This window comes from Microtus pennsylvanicus, chromosome 9 (assembly GCF_037038515.1).
Source record: "Microtus pennsylvanicus isolate mMicPen1 chromosome 9, mMicPen1.hap1, whole genome shotgun sequence".
NCBI classification, from domain to species: domain Eukaryota; kingdom Metazoa; phylum Chordata; class Mammalia; order Rodentia; family Cricetidae; genus Microtus; species Microtus pennsylvanicus.
Window position 1 is genome coordinate 92025797 of NC_134587.1, and position 22532 is coordinate 92048328.

The 22532-nt window shown below is 40.0% G+C and overlaps 1 protein-coding gene across 1 annotated transcript in view; it reads left to right on the top strand.

Annotated features, from left to right (window-relative positions):
* The first annotated feature begins 10665 nt into the window (after window positions 1-10665).
* Window positions 10666-22532, top strand: part of LOC142856691 (ubiquitin carboxyl-terminal hydrolase CYLD-like) — a 37279-nt gene continuing 25412 nt past the window's right edge. Inside the window, exons 1-5 of the mRNA XM_075984363.1 lie at window positions 10666-10707; window positions 11241-11373; window positions 16056-16267; window positions 17386-17610; window positions 19802-19907. Of these exons, the coding sequence (XP_075840478.1) occupies window positions 10666-10707; window positions 11241-11373; window positions 16056-16267; window positions 17386-17610; window positions 19802-19907 (718 nt within the window). The remainder of the gene's footprint in view (window positions 10708-11240; window positions 11374-16055; window positions 16268-17385; window positions 17611-19801; window positions 19908-22532) is intronic.

Genomic DNA, 22532 nt, shown 5'->3' on the forward strand with positions numbered 1-22532 from the left:
TTCTTCTTCCTTCTATGAATCCACCCTTCTTTAACAATTTTTGGAGACACAAACATTATTCTTACACAAAATTCCTATTCCTTAACTGTCTCTGCTTCTGTGAAAAACTGTCTTACCATGTACTTTAACTTTTTTTTTTCAATCCATTTCCCTCATCTAGCTATGTCTCATAAGTCTACTATACACTCAGCTCCCCATTTAATGCATTTTTCTCCTCTATTTTTAGTTGTCATAAGACAGTATTCAAGGTTTGGGCTTAAAGAACATAAATACATTTCTCTCACAGTTTTAGAGACAGATCCAAGATGAAGTTGTAGAGTTGGACTCTGCTGAGACCTCCCAGCTCGCTGCTAGCCACCTTCTCATAGCACCCACAGTCAGAGTGTACTTTGACCAAGCAACAGAGAGCTCTCCTGTCCTGTTGTGAGCAAATCACACTTTAACTCCATTCTGACTGACGACTGCTTCATTTCAGAAGGCAAAAGGCTGGGTCCACCACCAGCTTTTGCTAAATATGACTATGGTTCCCCAGATGCTACCTAACATCTGTCTGACTGTCTATTTTTAGTGATTTGTTATTAAATTCTTAGACCTAATTCTCAAACGTGAGAAAGTTCTGTCTATTCAGGTGTGATTTCTGTCCCCTATCGTTTTGGAAAGTCACAAATTACACTGTGCTTTGCCAGCATGCAGGGAGGAATGTTGATGTTTTCTATAGCTCACACTCTGTTGAGAAGAAGCCCCCAAGGATTACAGAATTTACACCAGGATTCATGCCCACTGACCAGAAAATTTAAGAAACCCCAGTGATAGTATATTTGACCAAAGAAAATATGTAATTACTTCCTTCTTACAGTATTTTTTATTGATGGTGACCAGGTAAAAGTAATAAGATCTCTGTCAAAGCCAATAAACATTTTGGAGTGGAAGAGAGTTTTAAAGGAAGCATTATTTGTATATTTGTATCCTAACTAAGGTTTTGTGTCAAATTACAAATGCCTCTTTGGACTGGGCTACCTCACTCAAGATGATTTTTCTAGTTCTATCAATTTACCTGCAAATTTCAAGATGTCTTTTTTTTTCTTTTTCTGGCTGTAACATGTGTAAGTATACCATGTTTTCTTTAGCCACTAAAAATTGCGTAGCCCAGACTGTCCTTGAAATCATGATCCTCCTGTTTCCACATCCTTCAGCAAATCCTACCAGTGTGGGCTACCATCAGAAAGACAAACATGGTATGTACTCACTCATAAGTGAATATTAGATGAAAGCAAAAGATAATCAACTTATAACCCACAACCCCAAAGAAGTTAGGTAACAAGGAGAACCTTAAGAGAGAAATACATCGATCCCCTATGAAAGAAGATAAGATCTCCTAAGAAAATTGGGAGTTGGGGGAGAGAAGAAGGGGAGAGAGAGGGGAAAAAGAGACGGAGGAGGAGAACATGAAGGAATGGAATGCCTGAGATGAGGAAAGGATAGAGAGGGAGAACAAGGAAAGAGATATCTTGATTGTGGGAGCCATTATGGGGTCAGCAAGTCAACTCGATTGTGGGGAAATTCACAAGAATCCACAAAGAAGACCCCAGCTAAGACCCTAACCATTAGTGGAGAAGGTAGCTGAATTGGCTTTCCCTGTAATCACATTGATGAGTACCTTAATTATCATCATAGAAACTTCATCCAGCAACTGATGGAAGCAAAAGCAGAGATATACAGCTAAGATCTGAGCCAGGCTCCCAGAGTTCAGTCATAGAGAGGGAGGAGCAATAATATGAGCAAAGAGGTCAAGACCATGTTCCCCACAGAAACACCTGACCTGAAATGACCCTATCCCATAGCAATACTGATGAATATCTTGCATATCATCATAGAACCTTCATCTGGTGATGGATGGAGATAGAGACAGAGACCCACACTGGAGCACTGGACTGAGCTCCCAAGGTCCCAATGAGGAGCAGAAGGAGGGAGAACAAGAGCAAAGAAGTCGGGACCACGAGGGGTGCACCCACCCACGGAGACAGTGGAGCTGATCTATTGGGAGCTCACCAAGGCCAGCTGGACTGTGACTGAAAAAGCATGGGATAAAACTGGACTCTCTGAACATGGCGAACAATGAGAGCTGATGAGACGCCAAGGACAATGGCAAGGGGTTTAGATCCTACGTAATGTGCTGGTGATGGAGGAAGGTCATTGGCTAATAAAGGAACTGCCTTGGCTCATTTTATTGGTTAGGAGATAGGTAGGTGGAGTAAACAGAACAGAATGCCGGGAGGAAGAGGAAGTGAGGTCAGACTCGACAGCTCTCCTCTCCAGAGCAGAACGCCTTCAGAGAGACACCATGCTCCCAGCTCCCAGGCAGACGCAAGCAATGAAGCTCCAACTCAGGATGGACATAGGCTAGAATCTTCCTGGTAAGCGCACCTAGGGGCGCTACACAGATGATTAGAAATGGGCTAAATTAATATGTGAGAATTAGCCTAGAAGATAATGGGCCAAGCAGTGTTTAAAAAAAAAAGAAAGAAACACCTGACCTGAACTAGTGGAAGTTCACTGACTGTGTACTGATAATGGGGGAGCCTGCACAGGATCTAACTAGGTCCCCTAAATGTGGGTGACAGTTGTGTGGCTGGAGCAGTGTGTGGGGCCACTAGCAGTGGGACCTTTGTGTTTGAACTGTTTTTTTTTTAAAGCCCATTCTTTTTGGAGGGATACCTTGCTAAGCCTAGATATAGGGGGTAGGGCCTTGGTCCTGCCTCAAAGTGATATGCCATTGGTCCACCCACCCCACCATGTAAACTAAGCAGGCTGTCACAAACACCAGACACCAGCAAGAGTTGTACTGAGCCAGATGGTGGTCACTCCAGCCTTTAATCCCCGCACTTAGGAGGCAGAGACAGGTGGATTTCTGTGAGTTAGAGCCAGTCTGGTCTACAGAGCGAGTTCCATGTCAGCAAGAGGTACACAGATAATCCATGTCTCGACATACAAAACAAAACAAAGAATTGGATTGAGGTCCTCTCTTCTCTCACAATCCTGTCCTTTCCTAACCCATAACTGTGCCTTGCACCAAGCAGAAAACACACATCTGCCATCCCTAGCAACAAAAAGAAAAGTATACTAAGTGCTCTCCAGCTGAACAATCTCTCCAGCCCCTTAAGAAATAAAAAAAATCAGCCCATTAGTAATATTCATTACTACAGCAATTCAATTTTAAAATGTTTGACACTAATTCAATTTTAAAATATTTGACACTATCACCTAATTTTTATTTCTTACCACCAAAGAAATCTTATTCTCCTTTTCTGAGTTTATTACAAATGGAACAGAATTTCAGGACTTAAGACAGAAGCTTTCTCATCGGAGGTGTGCCAAGCCCTGCAAAGACAGTAAGTACGTGATTTTGGTCCCCGTAGTTCTTCTCTGACTTTGCTTTCTCAAATGTGCAGGCTGTTGACCTCATCCGTTTTCAGAATAAGATGACTTTCAGTCTCTCAGAGCCTCTTGAGTTTCTATGACAGCTAGTTATATTTATATAAAGCCAGACAATATTCTCTGAAATATTTTCTCCATAGCTACACACATTCAACTAGTCAACTCTTGAGATCATATCTAAAAAGAAAATCTTAGCTGCCTCAGACCAAAGGAATGAGTTTCATTGAAATCTCTCTTGCCTTCAGTGCATCGGTGGATAGAAGTCTTAGGTGTTATATAAAGTTTAACTCAAACAGAAATTAAACAGTCCCAATTGAAAGCACTTTAACTTGTAGAAAAAAAACGAGGAACTTTTGCCTGGTAATCTTGTTTGCTTCCAATTTCCAGGAGGATCTATATATGTTTTTCTTTGGGTTTACCTTGTTATTTGGTTTCTCTAGGCTTGTGAACTATAGGCTTAATGTCCTTTGTTTATGGCTAGAGTCCACTAAGAGTGAGTACATACCATATTCATGTTTTTGGGTCTGGGTTATCTCAATCAGAATAGTCTTTTCTATTTCCATCCATTTGCATGCAAAATTCAAAATGTCATTATTTTTTGCCTCTGAGTAGTACACTAATGTGTATATATTCCACACTTTCTATATCCATTCTTCCATTGAGGGGCATCTAGGTTGTTTCCAGGTTCTGGCTATTACATGGTCCTAAACTGGGTTAAGTGAATCATTAGCATTAATTCAGTTGATGCTTATCAAGTGGTAGTGTATGCTAGGTGCAAGAGAGAGACTGGGGGAGAGAGAGAGGGCGCAAGAGTCAGCCAGATGACACCCACAGCATCAGTTCTCTTTCTGGTACAGCTAGAAGTGTCTGGTTCTACCGCAGTGAGCAGCCCTCGAATCAGCATGAGCTTCATCCGTTTGAGCTCCAGCTTCAGGACACTCTAAGTTAGACCTGCTTTTTCCTGAGTACATGTCAATCTTTTACGTTGAAATCCATTTTTAAATAATAAACATCTCTTTTAATAAAGTCAGCAGTTATTTATAAAAAATAAAGGTTCCTGAGGGAACAATGTTGAGTATTTATGGTAGTAATCAGAGGCTGAACAAAATGCCCCCATAGCAAACTACTATATAGTATAGCTAGAGGATTACTAACTCATAGTTTATATTAAAACTTAAAAGGATTAAAAGAATTCTTTGATGTAGAATTTGATGTGCAGTCAGTAGTAACACTGACACTTAATTCATTCATTGTTTTATGTGATTCCCTTATTTCTAGGGGGAAAAAGCTAATTAATACTAAAAGTGAAGACAACATAGCGTTGGAAATGTAAGCTTCCCTAAAGCCTTGCTCTTGTTTAAGTTTATAACAGTGCCAAATGCACTCTGGTATGAAGAGTTGAGGGGAAATCCATACCTGAAGTAAGCGCTCAAGCAGTGCTTTGAATCACCTGGTCTGTTTAGGATTTCTTTCCATTGGAGCTAAGACAATAGAATATACTGTAAGCAACATAAAAAAGCCAAGAGAATCAAAACAGAAAAATGAAGGGATCTAGGACTGTACCTCAGGGGTTTAATCTGGGTTTAACTTGCTCACGGCCTTAGCACCAGCAGATGAGAACAGAAATGTTCTGATATAATGTTTTTCCTGCGGAGAAAGATGAGGATCCGTTTAAAACCTAAAGCCAGACTGCAGTGGCAGCACGTAACTGCAATCCAACGTGCTGCAGAGGGCAAGGCAGGAAGACTGTTAGCTTCAGCCCAGCCTGGACAGCATCTACACAGATGCATGCAGTCTGTGAAGGAGGCCTACAAGGAGTTCTGTCGACACAAAGGTGTGTCCTACAAATACACCAGGAAATGAGTATTATCCTTGAGAAGAGCTAAGGTGTCAAATTACATGGCCCTTTGAAATACTGTCCTGATGGAATTATTTCATGATAGGATATAAAGTTATATTAATATGCATAGTGGCACATACACGGAACTGTAGAATTTGGTCAACAGAAGCAGAAGGTTTACATCCTGGACTAAGTATCGGGGAGGTATTTTAACTACTGAAAGGTATAAACTAAAATTGGGATGTACTTCTTTAGATAAGCTAAAGTTTTCTCAGCTTAAATATATGTATGGCATTCTCAAGTATAAGTATATAATTAATTTGTTCTCTTCCTTTTTGTTGATTAGCAATCAACCTGAGTAGATTATTGCAAGATGCCTACTTTATATCTTCTGGCTTATTATATAAGCTGCATGTGGGTGCAGCTGCAGCAGCCTCAGCACTGGTGGCAGTGGGAGGCACTGGGAGAGACGCCTCAGCAGCCCCGCTGCAGTCACTCAGTGCTGTAGCAAGTGGGATTTGTTCTGTTGTTTTTGTTGTTGTTGTTAACCATTTTTGCCAGTTTCACCGGTTTGTAACTGATAACCATTTTCCTTAATTGCTGTAATATATGCACTATGTCCAAATAATAGGAACATATCCTTTGTTATTCTGGAAAGGTTGCACTAATAAGATTGACCAGATATGCAAATTTCCATTAATACGTTAAGCACTGCGTTTTCTTCAAAGCCTTCCCTCTAATACCTCGTTATTTTCAGGGCCTGGTACTCAAATTCCACTATCAGATTCCTCTAGGAACTTGTGTTTACAGTTACTTGTCTCGTGTCCTGACTGTCACATTCTAATTGTTGAAAGGCTGGCTAGTAGAGACTCTTCCTGGTATTCCTGCTCTTGTCCAACACTGATCGAAATGTCAACACCTCCACTGTATGTGATTTTTCTTAGCACAGTTGGCTGAGTTCCTTCTCAGTGTTGTTATAAATGGTTCAGAGCTTGTCCTTACAGCCGTCTCTTTGACCCCACTCAGCCCTGTTCTGGGGGATGCAGTCAGGGTTGTCTTTACACTGATGGAAGGTCCCTGGTTTAACAAACCACATAGCTAGCAGCAGCTCCTAGGAGCAAGTGGTGCGCAGGTTTCCGATTGTACATGATAGTGGCTCAGCCCAGTCCAGACAATTCTCTTCTGCTTTCAGCAAGTCTACACAGGGAGAGTTGACCCGGTAAGGTGGGCGAACTACAGGATGGGTGAGAGAGAACAAGTGGGCACGACTCACACCGCCTGATTCCCAGCAGACTTACTTTTCCAGGCCATGTGTGTCTCTGCAGAAACCACTCCCACTCTTTAAAGGGTGACCGGCACGATTTCTGTGCTAAAGCCCAGTCATTACTTACAAGTTTAGATTTCTTTGTAAAAATAATCTAAAGCTGAATTTTTAATCTAAAATTTTTTGATAATTTCTTATGAATTTGCATCATTGCCATCCCTCCATCCCTCTCCAGCTCCTTCGATGTACTCCCACATCCTCCCAAACTCATGATCTCTTTATTATTTATTATTTATTATTATTATTATTATTGGCACACACAGATACATATGTATATTTGAGTTCATTTAGTGTTACTTATATGAGCCATATTTTAAGAAAATTAGTTTCTAACTTCAGGCAAGTCACCTTTGGATCCTTTAAATCTAAATACATAATTTAAATATTGTATTATCTCTGATTTTTGTCCTTCTGCTTTTAATTCTCTTCCTCCTAATAAGCAATCTGTCACCCTCTTTGTAGATGCTGAGGACGTGCTCACTCCCTGATCTTTCCAAGCTGTTCAGAACCCTGATGGACGTTCCCACTGTAGGAGATGTTCATCAGGACAGTCTGGAGATAGAGGAGCTGGAAGATGAGCACAGTAAAGATTCCGAAGACACGTGAGTACAAAGCCATTAACAAATGCGATTGCCGCTGTGATGTCTGAGCCTTTGAAGAGTCCAGAGAGCATGGCCTACAGCTGGCTTCTCATCACCCTTCAAGTTCTTACAACTTGGTCAAATACAGTCGGCCTCTTGATTCTGGATATCTGCTTCTAAATGATTACTACCTCATCTGATGCATATGAAACATTTATATTTGTGTTCACTGTTTTTTTTCCCATTGACGTCCATCTAGTACACTGATGCGACTATAGTAAGAGATTACTAAATAGTGATTAAATTAATTTTCACAGGGTAATGACTACAGTCTCCATTATGCTAGGAATGAAGTGGGAAGTTGGGAAGTATTAAATGCTCCGCATTTTCTCAGGAAAATGCCTGAAAGTTTCATATCTGCCTTGGACATGTTTCATTTTAGGCTGTGTCAGTGGTAAGGTAGAGTAGTTATTTTATTTGTGTGATATATGTGGGAATGGGGGCAGGGTAACCATGAGAGAGAGAGTGTGTATGTTGTGTGTAACTTCATTGTTTTCACAAAATTCCTATCTTGTGATTCATGTGGATTATAGAACTCAGGAAGGAAGTGTAACGGTATTTCTGAAAGTTAAGGGAAATGTTGGCCAAGCCTCAGATAAAAATCATTCTTGACCTCTTCAGTTTTAGCCTTCCAAGCACGTCAGGCAAGTATCACTAACGTGGAGGAGCTAAAAGCTAAGTATCCTGTCATGAAGTGCTAGGAAAAGTGTCGTGTAGGGTCTAGTGCTGAGGATGCAGGGCTGTAGCTCTGGGGTAGAGGAGCTTAGCTAGGGCAAAGCCCAGTTTGAGGCAGGATCGCTGCACCTGGCATTGGTACTTTGCAAGTTCCTAACAAGCTGTCCGTTCTCATCAGTCCTCATAGAGACCTGTGAGTGCTTGGGAGGGACGCTTTCGTCATGCTTCAGTGTGCTCACTGGCGGACACAATGTTTAGCACCTGGGTGGTTGCAAATTGCTAGGTAATGGATTTTGTGGAGGGTTTTTCCCAAATAGAACTAAAATGAATAGTTTTTAACTGAGCCAGCTGTAAATGAATTCTTCCTAAAGTACTATTCCAGATTTACTAGTTGTTTGTCACTGAAAACTGATTTTGGTCCATGTAGTTATCAAGATTTTATAATGGGAAAGCAAACTAAAAACTAAATTTGGGACCAGATTTCAGATTATCTGACACAGGTTTTTGAATGCTGATTTCATAAAATATGAAATCTTCTCAGGTTTTCCTTAGGGTGGCAGTCAGGCCAATCTCATTCACTGACTCCAACATGCCTTGGCCAGTATTTACTCATGCTCACAGGTGGGGTCGATAGTCAGTAGTCAGGTCCACAAAGTCCAATGGCTAGTCAGTGTACTAAGTACCAAATAAAGGTACTTCTGTGAAAATGATTGTTTTCTCTTTCCAGTAATGTAAAATGTCTTCAAGTCCATACCTAGTGTTTGTATTGGGAGTTGAGTGTAAACTTCTGGGGAGGTCATCATGAGCATCCCTAACTTAGATTGCATTTCTAGTAGATGAGACCTGTGTTTAGGATCCCTCAGCAGACGCCTTCACACATCCAGACTCTCACAGAGCTCTGCCCTCAGAGAGCAACCTTGAGTATGCTTCTGAGTTACTGTACAAGAGCTCAAGGTTTGTCTGCTACGCATTGCTGAGGCTTTGATTTACACTTTTCATGTCTCGACCATGAGCTTCATTTGGATAAAATTTAAAAATTGGTTGAAACTGCTTAGTAAACTAATGTGCTATATAAATATAAGGTCTTACTATATGAATTTATTTTTTTCTACATTTTAAATCTCATAAAGATAGGAATTTTATGCTTTGAAGACAAGATTCTCCTGTTAGGATTATGGTAGTTGATTTATTCTTGGGAAAATCTACTTACATGTTTAGAAATGTTTTCAAGAATATGCACAGAAGTTTCTGTTGGCTATTATATTCACTTTATACAGACACTATACAAGACCTTGACTCTTATTGCTACAAGTGCAAATGCACTCACATGGAAATCTTTGCATATAGTAAGTGCACAGCTAGTAGCCATATGAAGATTGCGTTGAACTTTCAAAATTATCTGTTTTTTCAAAATTTCTTTTAAATATTTGAGTATTCACTTTGAGAAAACAAATGGTAAACATCTTTGTTTTCTTAAATTGTCCAATTATAGCTGGGACACAGAGACACAGAACATCATTTCAAAGTTTAGGCAGTGATTAATGCTAATAGGTACATGATTCTCTTTAGCAAATCAGGACCAATTTAAGCAAATCGTCTTCTAATTTATGAATTGTAGAAAACCCCTCATGTTCTCTATTTCTCAGTTGTATTCATCCTTATTTCCTTAGTTAACACCGTATAGGCTTATTCAGACTTCTTTTTATCTATGGTTACTACCTTTAAGCGGGAGAGAAGGCACATGCATGTATTGAGTTGAAGTACCATTCCAAAATACGTTCAAGTTTAGGCAGCATTCTCTTTAATCCTTTATGCTCCCGTGTGTTTGAAGAAACTGACACAGATTTACAAGAGCTTCAGGCCTCAATGGAGCAGCTGCTCAGGGAGCAGCCCGGTGATGAGTACAGCGAGGAGGACGAGTCGGCCTTAAAGAGCAGCGAAGTGGAGCGGACAGCAAGAGGGACAGACGCCGCCGACGAGGACGACAACCCCAGCAGCGACAGTGCCCTGAATGAGGAGTGGCACTCAGGTGCATGGTCTTGGCTGTGGGCCTGCTTCTTTCTCTGTGCTCAGACATCTTAAGTAAGGGGTCTTTGTCTGATGTGCAGTGTGGCCATCGCCAGCTTAAGCTGGCGTGTGCTCCTGTCTTCTGTCGTGTGTTGACTGCCCGTGTTTCACACAGCGCACAGCAGTTCTTCATTTCTTCCTGTTGCACAGCGACTTGTGAAGCGTTTTTACTCTGCTTTTTGCTCTCCATTTCTTGACTTGTTTGTCTAGTAAGAAAGACAATAACTTAGTATCTGTGTTCTGCCTGTCTCTTCATGTTATAGTCCATGTTTATCCTTTATACATAGGTTTGGTTGTTTCAGTTCAGAACATAGAAATACGCTTTTTCCATTTGTTTCCAAACTAACATTTAAAGAGTGGTGTTTCTGGGAATCTTTCTTTGTAATCTGATTTACTATCTATATCTTTAAAAGAAACAATTCTCAAAGTAACATTCTTGGGTAAGACAGCATTGTAAGTGTTTTGATGGGCAGATGCCATAGTGAAGACTGCTTGTGTTGAACGTAGAAGAATACAGGAAGCTATAATTCACTTGTCGTTGATGACAGTCTGGTAGTGTAAGAATGACTTTTAATCACAAAGTGTCTTTTGTAGATAACAGTGACGGTGAGACTGCTAGTGAATGTGAATATGACAGCATCTTCAACCACTTAGAGGAGCTAAGACTTCACCTGGAGCAGGAAATGGGCGTTGAGAAGTTATTTGAGGTGTATGAAAAAGTAAAGGTATGTCAATTTGATTACATCGTGTCTCCCTCTCTCCCTCCTACTTGTCCTGTGTAAGCCCCTCCCAAATGCACAGCCTGTTCTTTAACCATTGCTATTATATATGCGTATACACAGATGTATCATGTAGAGCTAGGCTGCCCATGATAATTTGTTCACTGCATCTTAACCAGTTTTGGCTTTCTGTGATGATCTCATGCTATTGTAAAGATAAGATTCTTTGTTGAAGGGAGAGATCTACACCTAACGTTAGATATAATGGTATGATGTAGTTAGGAACCACACTGGTTTGGGAAAGTAGCAGTAGCGGGTTTTCTTCTAAAATCACTGACCTCACCAGCTGCATAGAGTGGCTAGGCTTATAGTACCAGGCATGATCCCCCTTCTGGTGAAGACGCCGAGATGTAAGTGCCACTATTGTCCATTAGGGAGAGCTTGCTGTGCTAGGCACCGTTATAGTTCATAGGCTATCGTTGATTGCTTCTCTTCTGTAGCAGCTTCTGTATTAACTTACATCTGGTAATTTGGCATAGGCTATTTATGAGGATGAAGATGAAAATATTGAAATTTGTTCAACAATAGTTGAGACTATTTTGGGCAATGAGCATCAGCATCACTACGCCAAGATTCTGCATTTAGTCATGGCAGATGGAGCCTATCATGAAGGTAAAGTTTTTCTCATGGCTTCATGTTTTAAGCAAATGTGAGAAAAAAACAAGATGACAGATGTAAGATAAGGCACTCTCCTCACATGGGCTTTGAGGCAGTCTGTACTGGACCCTGTCTGATACTGTGAAGTAGCTCTAAAATTTACTCTGGCCTGTCACGAGATTCTACTGCCTTAGAGTCTTTAAGTCCCCTAGAACTGGAGTTACAGATGGTTGTGAGCCATCTTTGTGGGTGCTAGGAATCGAACCCAGGTCCTCTGCATCTCTGAAAGAGCAGCAAGTGTTTTTAATCACTGGGCCTTCTCTCTAACCCCTTTCTTTCAATGTATAGGTGTGTGTGTGTGTGTGTGTGTGTGTGTGTGTGTGTGTGTATAGAACTTATTTGACACGTCTTATAAAGTAACAGTGCTGCCCATGAATGAATTTCTTCAAAAGATTTGAAGCTAGATCTCATGTAGCCCATGCTGGCCTTGACCTCACCTTATTGTTCAAGCGCTGTGGTCACAGGCACACATCACCACACCAACTTTCTCTTTGATTTTTCTAATTTTATTCATTTTTGAGTTTTTTTAGAGAGTCTCACTTTATAGCTTGACTGTCCTGACATTCATTATGTAGCCCAGGTTGGCCTTCAGCTCACTGTGTATTCAAGAATGAGTTTATCCTCCAAGCCCTGTGATCACAGGCATGCATCTCCACACCAGCTTTCTCTCTGATTTTTTATTTTTATTTTATGTATTTTATTTTTTAAATTTTATTTATTTATTTTATTTTTGAATTTCTGAGACCAAATCTTACTGTGTGGTTCTAGCTGTCCTGGAACTCACCATGTAGACCAGGCTTGCCTTAAACTCACAGAGTTCTGCCTACCTCTAATGAGAACAGGAGAAGTCTAGGAAGAAGGAAGCCCATTCCTACCAGTCCTGCCCAGACCCCCGAAGAAGCAGAATGTGACATACCCTGCTAAAAAAGCTACTGAGCCATGTGGCTAACATAGATAAGAATAATGGGTTAATATAAGCTACAAGAGCTAATAAGATAAGAAGCCTGCGCTAAGGGGCCAATCAGTTTATAACCTAATGTAGACTCTCTGAGTGATTTTCTTTGGGGGCTTACTGGCTGTGGAAACCCCAACAAGCAAGCCCTCATGTTACATACCTCTACCTCCTGAGCTCCTGGGATTAAAAGTGAGCACCACCATGCCTAGCTTTCGCTTTTACTTTTGGAGTGGCTCACCACATAGAGAACTGTACTTCAGACTGTTTCAACCAACACCTTCAACATTTTATTGCCCAACTCTTTTCTTGATTTCATGATTTCTGAGGAGACGTAGGTATAATTCTAGTCTTTTCTCCTCTGTAAATAGAACGTTGCTTTCCCTCTCCCGCATTTTGAAGAATTAAAGAGTAATAATTTCATTGATTCTAAACTCTAAATGCTATGCCCAGGTGTCGTTTTTCTGCTTATCCTGGTTTAGCCACTTCCTGCTTGCTGAGCTTTCCAGACCTGTAGTTTTGTGTGTGATGCTAATTTGGGGGAATTCCTCGGTCGGTCGTAACTTCTCACCTACACCCTCCGATCGTTTCATGAGTCTCCGTGTGTTGTTGGCTCATGTGCGCCCCAGCCTTTGAAGTATCCCATCTGCGCTTGGATGTTCTGCTCTGGGTTTCTCTGGCGTACTCCCCTTCCCTCATTTGCTCTTCAGTTTGGGATCTTTCAACTGAGATGCCCTCCAGCACGGAGATTCTCCCTTCTATTTTCAGTCTGCTAATGAACCCATCAAAGGCATTCTTAGCATGTTACACTGTTTTTGATTTCTGGTACTTATTTGGTTCTTAGGCGTCTCACCTCTGCCTAAATTGCCCATTGATTTCCAGAGTCTACTTTGTCTATTATGTTCCTTAGCCTATTGTTAAATGGCTTATTTATGTAACTATTGTCTTTTCTCTTGAGTCTTACTCTATAGTCCAGGCTGGCCTTGAAGGTACTATGTAGCCCAAGCTAGCCCAGCTCACTGTGCTTTCCCTGCCTCAGCCGGCCAAGTTCTGGCCTTAAAGCTAGGGGCCATCACAGGCAGTTTATTTGTGTTTGTTTTAAATTCTCAGTCTGAGAACTTTATTGTTCATGCTTATTTGAAGCTGATTCTCACTCATGCTTGCTTTGCTTGGTCGTAATGTGCTTTTGCCATTTCATATTTCTTGGAATTTTTAATTGATTTTATAGAGCTCTACATTTTTCTCTGCTTCCCTTCCATCCTCCCCCTCCCCTTCAACCCTCTCCCAAGGTCCCCATGCTCCCAATTTACTCAGGCAATCTTGTCTTTTTCTACTTTCCACGTAGATTAGATCTATATATGTCTCTCTTAGTGTCCTCATTGTTGTCTAGGTTCTCTGGGATTGTGATTTGTGGGCTGATTTTCTTTGCTTTATGTTTAAAAACCACTTATGAGTAAGTACATGTGATAATTGTCTTTCTGGGTCTGGGTTACATGACTCAATATATTGTTTTCTAGCTCCATCCATTTGCCTGCAAATTTCAAGATGTCTTTATTTTTTCTGCTGTGTAGTACTCCATTGTGTAAATGTACCACATTTTCCTTATCCATTCTTCAGTCGAGGGGCATTTAGGCTGTTTTCAGGTTCTGGCTATGACAAACAATGCTGCTATGAACATAGTTGAGCACATGTCCTTGTGGCATGGTTGAGCATCCTTTGGATATATATACTCCAAAGTGTTATTGCTGGGTCTTGAAGAAGGTTGTTTCCTAATTTTCTGAGAAATCGCCATACAGATATCCAAAGGGGTTGTACCAGCTTGCATTCCCTCCAGCAATGCAGAAGTATTCCCTTTTCCCCACAACCTCTCCAGCATAAGTTGTCTTCAGTGTTTTTGATCTTGGCCATTCTTACAGGTGTAAGATGGAATCTCAGAGTTGTTTGGATTTACATTTCTCTTATGACTGAGGATGTTGATCATTTCCTTAAGTGTCTTTCAGCCATTTAGATTCTTCTGTTGAGAATTCTCTGTTTAGTTTTGTAACCCATTTTTTAATTGGGTTATTTAGAATTTTGATGTCTAATTTCTGGAGTTCTTTATATATTTTGTAGATCAGACCTCTGTCTGATATGGGGTTGGTAAAGATCTTTTCCCATTCTGTAGGCTGTTGTTTTGTCCTCTTGAAGAGAGTTGTTTTCTTTATTTATTTATTTTTTTTTTTGGTTTTTCGAGACAGGGTTTCTCTGTGGTTTTGGAGCCTGTCCTGGAACTAGCTCTTGTAGACCAGGCTGGTCTCGAACTCCCAGAGATCCGCCTGCCTCTGCCTCCCGAGTGCTGGGATTAAAGGCATGAGCCACCACCGCCCGGCCAGAGTTGTTTTCTTGTTTTGTTTTTTGTTTTGTTTTTCCAAGGCAGGTTTTCTCTGTAGCTTTGGATCCTATCCTGTCTTGGAACTAGCTCTTGTGGACCAGGCTGGCCTCAAACTCACAGAGATCCACCTGCCTCTGCCTCCCGAGTGCTGGGATTAAAGGCATGTGCCACCACCGCCCGGCTCTTGGAAGTTTTTTTTAATCACTGTATGGGTAAAAGCTACTACTGTCAGTCACTGGTCATGAGGTAGTGTGGTGAGCAGATGGGAAGGGTTCAACAGTTCTGTGATACGACCCAGTCTTGTGACAGAGGACTTCACAGTGAACACATCACAGAGATTACTTCTGAGCTCTCCTCACCCTTGGGCAGAACAAGATGGCTAGCGTTTCCCTTTTCCAGGCTACTAAGGCTGTAAGAAAACCCCAGCTGGCTGAGCTCTCACCAGACATTCCTCCCAAGGCAGGCCTTGCTAAAAAGAGTGTGGCACTTGGGATTAGTTTTGAATAATTTTTCCCTTGCCCTGCAGAAGCAGAGGGGCTTTTTCTCTGGCCTGTGTGGTGCTGACCTAAGTTTTCGCTCTCTGATTTGTTCACATAGAACTCCTGGCAGTTTACCAGTTATAGCTCAGGTTTCCCTGTCCTGGTTCCGGCAGAGATAAGAGCTTGGGCATTCTCCTCACTTTCTCTAACTTGGGGTGCTGGTTTGCCTGTGACTCCACATCTCTAAGCTTGTTGCTTAGGGTAGAATGGCAATGCCAACACTTCTATGCACTAGACTGTATCTTCGTTTTGTTTGGTTTGGCTTGCTTTAGATAAAATGAGTAAAGATATGTCAAATGGGAAATCTCAAGCTTTGAAGGAGTTCTTCTGAAACCCAAGATGTCTGGATTTGAGCAGAATTTATTGCATTGATTGGCCTATTACACAGGTCCTATCTCAATTTTCAGAGACTAGTTTGATTTCCACTTGACCCAGACACTTTGGATCTGAACATGGAGGGTACATTATGAATGAGCGAGCCTGATGTGAGCAGCCATGGACAATCTAATTACATCTTAAATGGAAGCTGGCCTAAAGGGCTCAGATTGCCTGTCTTTTACCATATTCCCAAACCATCTGTTTTCCTGAACATGGCATTCAATCTCTGTAACACTTGCTCCTGCACCTCTACACGGGTACTCCAGCTTGGCCGGACTCCTCCCGGGGCCAGGTAAACAGCCAAGACTCAGGAACCACACACAATCATTCTTAGGCTCCAAAGTCTCTTTTGTTTGACTCCCTTCCTTCTCTAATCATATCACTGAGAAATGTACAGAGTTACTGTTGGCAATTACCAACTGTGAGGAGAGGCTCAGCCTATTTAGAAACAGAATTCGACTAACTAAAGGCCTCCAGGTAGATGTGGGCAGCCCTGTGAAAGTACAGCTGCAATCTGGGGAAGAGAAATTTCCAGGAGTTGTGTGCTTCAGAGGACCGTTATTAGCGGACAGGACAGTTTCGGGGATTTTCTTTGGAGTAGAATTGCTGGTAAGTTTGATAGGACATTTGAGAGAGAAGGAGAGAGAGAGAGCATATGAGAAAGTGTGCGCGTGAGCGAGAGGCCATGAGCACATATTTTCCCCTTTATAAGATTTGTGTTTTCTGTTTGTTTGTTTTTAGTACAGTTCTCAGGATTGACCTCAGGACCCTCTGCCTCTGAGCTATAGTTCAGCCCCCAAATTTATTTAATGATAAATTGAGAGGATATAAAGACAATTCTTGAAAACCTTAAAAAATTACATCTTATGGTAGAAACTTACAAGTCATTATTCTGGACTTCATATCTTAGAAGCTTTTAAGTTACCTATATTAAAAGTTAACACTGCCAAGTGTAATTATAAACACTTAAAAAATTGTGAACTCTCTTGTGATAGTACCCACAGGATTCCAAGTTCTTAGTGTATGCTACTAAGCATAACAGTTTAGAGGTAAAATTTTTGAAGTGTGTTGCAGCAATTTCAGTTTGCTCATGCTTATCCCCGGAATGTGTACACTGCCTTGGAACTTATGTGCCTTGGCAACATATCTAAGAATTCTATATTCCAAACTGACTATTGGTTCACATTTGGACACTCTCAGGAGTAGAGAGAGGTCGAGCTTTACTTGCTTCTTGATTTGGCTTTTCAAGCAGTGAAATAATTAGGCTGTGACTGCCAGTTATGGTATGTACTAGCAGGGTTGCCAGCTACTTAACCTACATCAAGTTCTCCTGACCTGTTCCTCATCTGTGACGTGCTTAGAGCACACATGACTTAGAGTAGTTGTACGGTGGATGGCTGTAGATGGTTACAGTTTGTTCTCAGTAAATGGAGTTGATGCTGCTGTTTGGTTAAAGTTGAATGACTGTTCGTGACAAAAGTCGTGGTAGAACTATGTTGTAAATTTAATCCTCACTCTTTCTCAAAAGAATTATGATCTGAAATTATGAGTTAGTTTCATCATCAGATACAGCTTCTTTATTCTTTAAACACCCTAAACCCAACAGCAGCTGCTAGTCATATTTCATATTATGGATATAATTTAGAGTTTTTCCAAAGTAATTTCCTGAAATCCCTTTAATGGATAACCTTTTCATATCTCTTTTTAAAAATACTTTTAAAAACTAGGAAGAACCTCGTGGGGACAAGCTGGAGCCCTTAGACGACGATGACAATGGATTGAAAAGTGATTTTGCAGCCCCGGGGGATACAATGCAAGCTGAACCTCCCCCTCTGGAAATAAACTCCAGAGTATCCCTGAAGGTCGGAGAAAGTGTAGAATCTGGAACCATAATATTCTGTGATGTTTTGCCAGAAAAAGAGAGTCTAGGATATTTTGTTGGTGTGGACATGGTAAGGATTTTTTGAGTTTTATTATTGTAAATGTATATATTAATTTTATTATCAATTTAGGAATAAATTGAACACTTTGTATTCTTAAAATGGACTAATTTACAGTATTTTAAAGAACTTATTCCAGTTTGTCTTTGGTACAGGAACATTACAGTAGGAATGTGAGCAGAAACAATACGTTTCCCACATTTAATAAACTGGGATAATACTCTCAGTCTTTAAATTCTCCTTATTTTAACTGACCAGTAGACAAAAACAAAAACCAAACCAAAACAATAAAACAAACTGACATTTCTCTGACTAAATCCAAATATATTGTATGATACTGTATTTTCCTTTAATTTAAAAATACTTTTGATACATTTTTGTATATTTGCTAAAGTTTAATTAATTTTCTCATAATAATGAATATAGAAAGTTATTAATAGAAAATACTCCGGAAAAGAACCTTACTGCTTTTTGAGTTGACAGAGTATTCCCACAGGATTTTCACTGTCTAAAAACTGGTTTCTTATTGCGGCAAACTGTGTATAAGAAAGGTTCCAGTGTAACCATGGTTACACTAACAGTTCAAATCATTTGGCATATTCTCATCATGGCCTCTCCACTGTCTGTCTACAGAACTTTTTCATCATCCTGTGATGTGTGCTCTGTGTCTATTAAATAAATTCTGCCCAGTGTGCCCATGCCTGGTAACTACAGACTGGGTGTTTGCCTGCTGTAGGTACCTCAGGAGTGAGGTCATGGTATAATATGACTCCTTTTGTTTGTGTCACTCAATTTATTACTGAATAACCATACTTGCTAACAATGGATGCCTTCCAGTGCACATAGTGAATTAACGTGGCCCTAAGAGTTGAGGAGAGAGAAGTTTAGAACGTTTTTATCATAGACTGAAAGTATAGGCAAAAGTTCATTATGGATAAAGGAGATTCCTTCATAATTGTTCTTACCAGGGTGTGTTGGGAGAGGATTATGAGCAGCAGACTCACACAGTGAATATTTTTAATAATCATTTTTATTTATTCATAAATGCTCTACAGAGATGGTTGGGTATGAATGTCCCAGTGTGTTTCTGTTGCCTTGTACTTAGAAATTGTGTAAGATGGCTCATTAGTTAGGTACAAAATCAGAATTTGCCAGACTCTCGCTATGTGAAATTAGAGCCAGAGTAAGACCCGTGGGTCTCTCAGAATTGTTAATAATTAAGAATAAGAATTCTCCAAATGAGAGTTTAGTATTTCAGAGGAGTTGTAGACTGGGTAGAGAGAATGTTGGAGAAAGAAGGCCATTCTTTTTTGGACTTAGACTCCCCTTGCTATAGGTTTCTTGGGCCAGGCTTTAGATGTTACAGGAACTATTTGGGTCTTCTCCCTTCTTAATGGTCACCTAGGAGGTCATCTTATTTAGCCCAGGCAGGCTGTTTTGAGACTTGCCTGCCAGCTCCACACAAGTTCTGTCCATTGTTTGATTTATGCGAGCATCAGTTCCAAACAGTCCCGTTAGACTTCTTCTTCTTTTTTTTTTTCCCGTTAGACTTCTTGATAAGAAAGTTCGTCGATCCCAACTTTACTCATGGCTGTCTGTTTCCAGGGACACGCTAGCATTCCACACTGGTTCTCAGGGCAGTTGTTTCATTGCCATCTGCTGTGCCTCACGAATAACTCTTGTGGCTGGTGACACAGTAGAGAATAACTTAGAAAATCAAGACTTTCCCCATTTTTTGAGGAAAGTCTTGTATACCCACAGATAACAAGAGAATTCTGAAGTAACTGCTCTTCTGTTTATAAAAAGACACACAGTAATACAGTGAGCAAAGTGCCCAGGGGATGCAGATGTGTGATTAACTTAAAGGGGAGGTTTCTGGGTAAAATAATGCAATCCTAGTAAATTTTCTTTTGCAGACAATGTCTCTTTAAACCTCAGCTGGTGTTATTACTGCAGACTAAAGTATGAAAAAGACTTTTGATTCATTATTTTGTGTGTTTGCTGTAAGTTGATTGTTATTATTTTTATTGTAAAACGTTGTTACTTTAGCAGATATTTCTAATACAGCCTTTCTTTTGGGCAAAATAGTTAACATTTTTCTATGAAAGATATCTTAGATAATACTTTTGAAAGAAATGTTGGTGTTCACATTTATATTGATTGACAAAGGTATATAAAGGTTTACTTTTTTTGGCATTTCAAGGATAACCCTATTGGTAACTGGGATGGAAGGTTTGATGGAGTACAACTTTGTAGCCTTGCAAGTATTGAAAGTACAATTCTTCTGCACATCAATGATATCATTCCAGGTATGTCTCCTTTATGTATTCAGAAGATAGTTTCTAACATGTATTTTGTTATGAGAATGCAAATATATACTAAAGATGGATCTTTTGAAGTTGGCTTTATATTGTAGAATTGTCGTTATATAGACTAACCTTTCTTTTCTCCTGAAACAAGGCAATAAAGGTTATTTCTAAAAGTATGTAAGTATAGTGAAGTTTATACATTATCTCTTACATTGTCTTCTCCTAGACATTCTAATAGAGAAAGAAATCCTGTCTTGTAATTGGAAGGTTCAAAAATACAAAAAAATGCTGTCTCTTGGAGTAAGAGATGAAGCTAGAAGCTTTTTAAAAAATTGTTTATCTCATTTAAACTCCACAGAGGATTCAGGATTCTTATTAAATGATGGCTGAAGTTCCTTTTTTTGTTGTTTTTAATTATTTTGTCATTTATTTTACATCCTGATCTCAGTTTCCCCTCCCTCCTCTCCTCTTGCTCCCCCCTGCCCCTGGCCCTGGTTGCCTCCCCTTTGTTTCTGTTCAGAGAGGGGCAGGCCTCCCATGGGTGTTAGAGTATGGCATATCAAGTTGAGGTAGGACTAAGCTCCTCCCTTTCTATTAAGACTGGGCAAGGCAACCCAATATGATGAATAGGTTCCCAAAACTTAGCTTAAGAGTTAAGGATCCCACTGTTAGGAGTCCCACAAGTAGATTAAGCTACACAACTGTCAAACATATGAAGAGGGCTTAGGTCAGTCCATGCAGGAATCTTCACTATTGGTCCAGAGTCTGTGAGCTCCTATGAGCCCAGGTTAGTTGTTTCTGTGGGTTCCTCCCTTTCTTCAACAGGATACTTGGAGTTTGGTCCAGTGCTTGGGTATGGTTCTCTGCATCTGTTTCCATCAGTTACTGGATGAAGACGCTCTAATGACAATTAAGGTAGTCATCAATCTGAATATAAAAGATGTCCAGTTCAGGGACCCTCTCTACTATTGCTAGGAGTCTTCGCTGGGACCATCCTTGTGAATTCCTTGAATTTCCCTGACATGAGGTTTCTTCCTGACCCCGAAGTGCACCCTCATCGAGACAACTCTTTCATCATTCTCCCCCTCCAAGTTCTTTTTGTTTTAAGATGGTATTATGGTAGATCATGCTTCATAACTGTAGTCAGGAACTATTACATAGTTTTATTATATCTATTATTCTTAGTATTTTACTACATATATTATTTATTACAAAATAATAATTAGGGCCAACAAGATGGCTCAGTGGGTAAAGGCACTTACACACACACAAACACACACACACACACACACACACACACACACACACTGCTGGGTATGTAACACAGAGTGTTTTCCATTGGTATAATTGGTACAGTGGTAAAACACTTTACCATTAGCTACAGCACAGCCCATGAACTTAAAAAACAAATGAAAATAAAAACACCACCCAAAAATAAAAAACAAAAAACACCCCCCCCAAAAAAAAAACTTAAGAACCTTTTGTTTTGCCTCAAATAAGTATCTTCTTTGGCTGCTATGAGGTGATTGACAATGGTAGTAACACCAACCACTGCTGTTAGAATTCCCAGTGATAGGTTAGTGCATTGAAGTCAATAGAGGCATTCAGAAATAGGGATGTTCACAAGCCATAACCAGGGATGTGCCAGGCCTGGAATTAGATGGTTTATGCTATCTCTATGTCCTGAACAGATTTATAAGATAGGTTATATATATATGTATATATATATATATATATATATATATATATATATATATATATATCTGATTAAAAATACAAAACAGGGAGGTTGGAGAGATTGCTCAGTAGTTATGACACTGACTGCTTTTCCAGAGGTCCTAAGTCCAATTCTCATGGTAACTTACAGCCATCTGTAGTGGGATCTGATGCCCTCTTTTGGCATAAAGTCATACATGCATATAGAACACTCATATACATAAAATAAATAAATAAATATTAAACACATATAAAGCAGAATAAACAACAAAAGCAATAAAAGCAAAACAAAATAAAAACCTGGGGCTCAAATCAGACTTAAATTATCTATGATGAAAGTGGGTGGCAGAACCAAAGTCCAAAACTCATCTGATTATGAACCTGTGTTCTCTTTAGTCCCCAACAAATCCAATATCCTACGAGTACTCTTGCATTGTGAACATCTGCATAAACCTCTATTTCTTAGTGTCACATACTGGGGAATATTATTTCCATGGAGATGGAGATGTATTTCATTTCTGGTTCTATAAAAGATGATTTTACTGTAACAAGAATTATAAGTGAGCAACACACTGTATTTTTTCTTCTAGTGTTTTCCCATTATTGGTAAGGTTGACAACAAAATGCTTTTGAATTTATTTCTATAGCTTATTTTAGGCCCTGAATTCCTTATTTAATAGAAACGGAAACTGAAGGCTCCTAACTGCATTCTACCCTTCCTGTCTGCCTGTTGATGTCAAGTCATAAACTGTTCTACAGTTTGAACATGCTTCCCACGCAGCTTTTAGTTTTGTAGCAGGAGGCATGAGGTTCATATGACAGCTTTACTTCAGTTCTGCTCTGAAAAAGTCTGACACACTTTACTTTTGATTTCTTTTAAGATATATTTGTTATTGAGAATTTTCATAC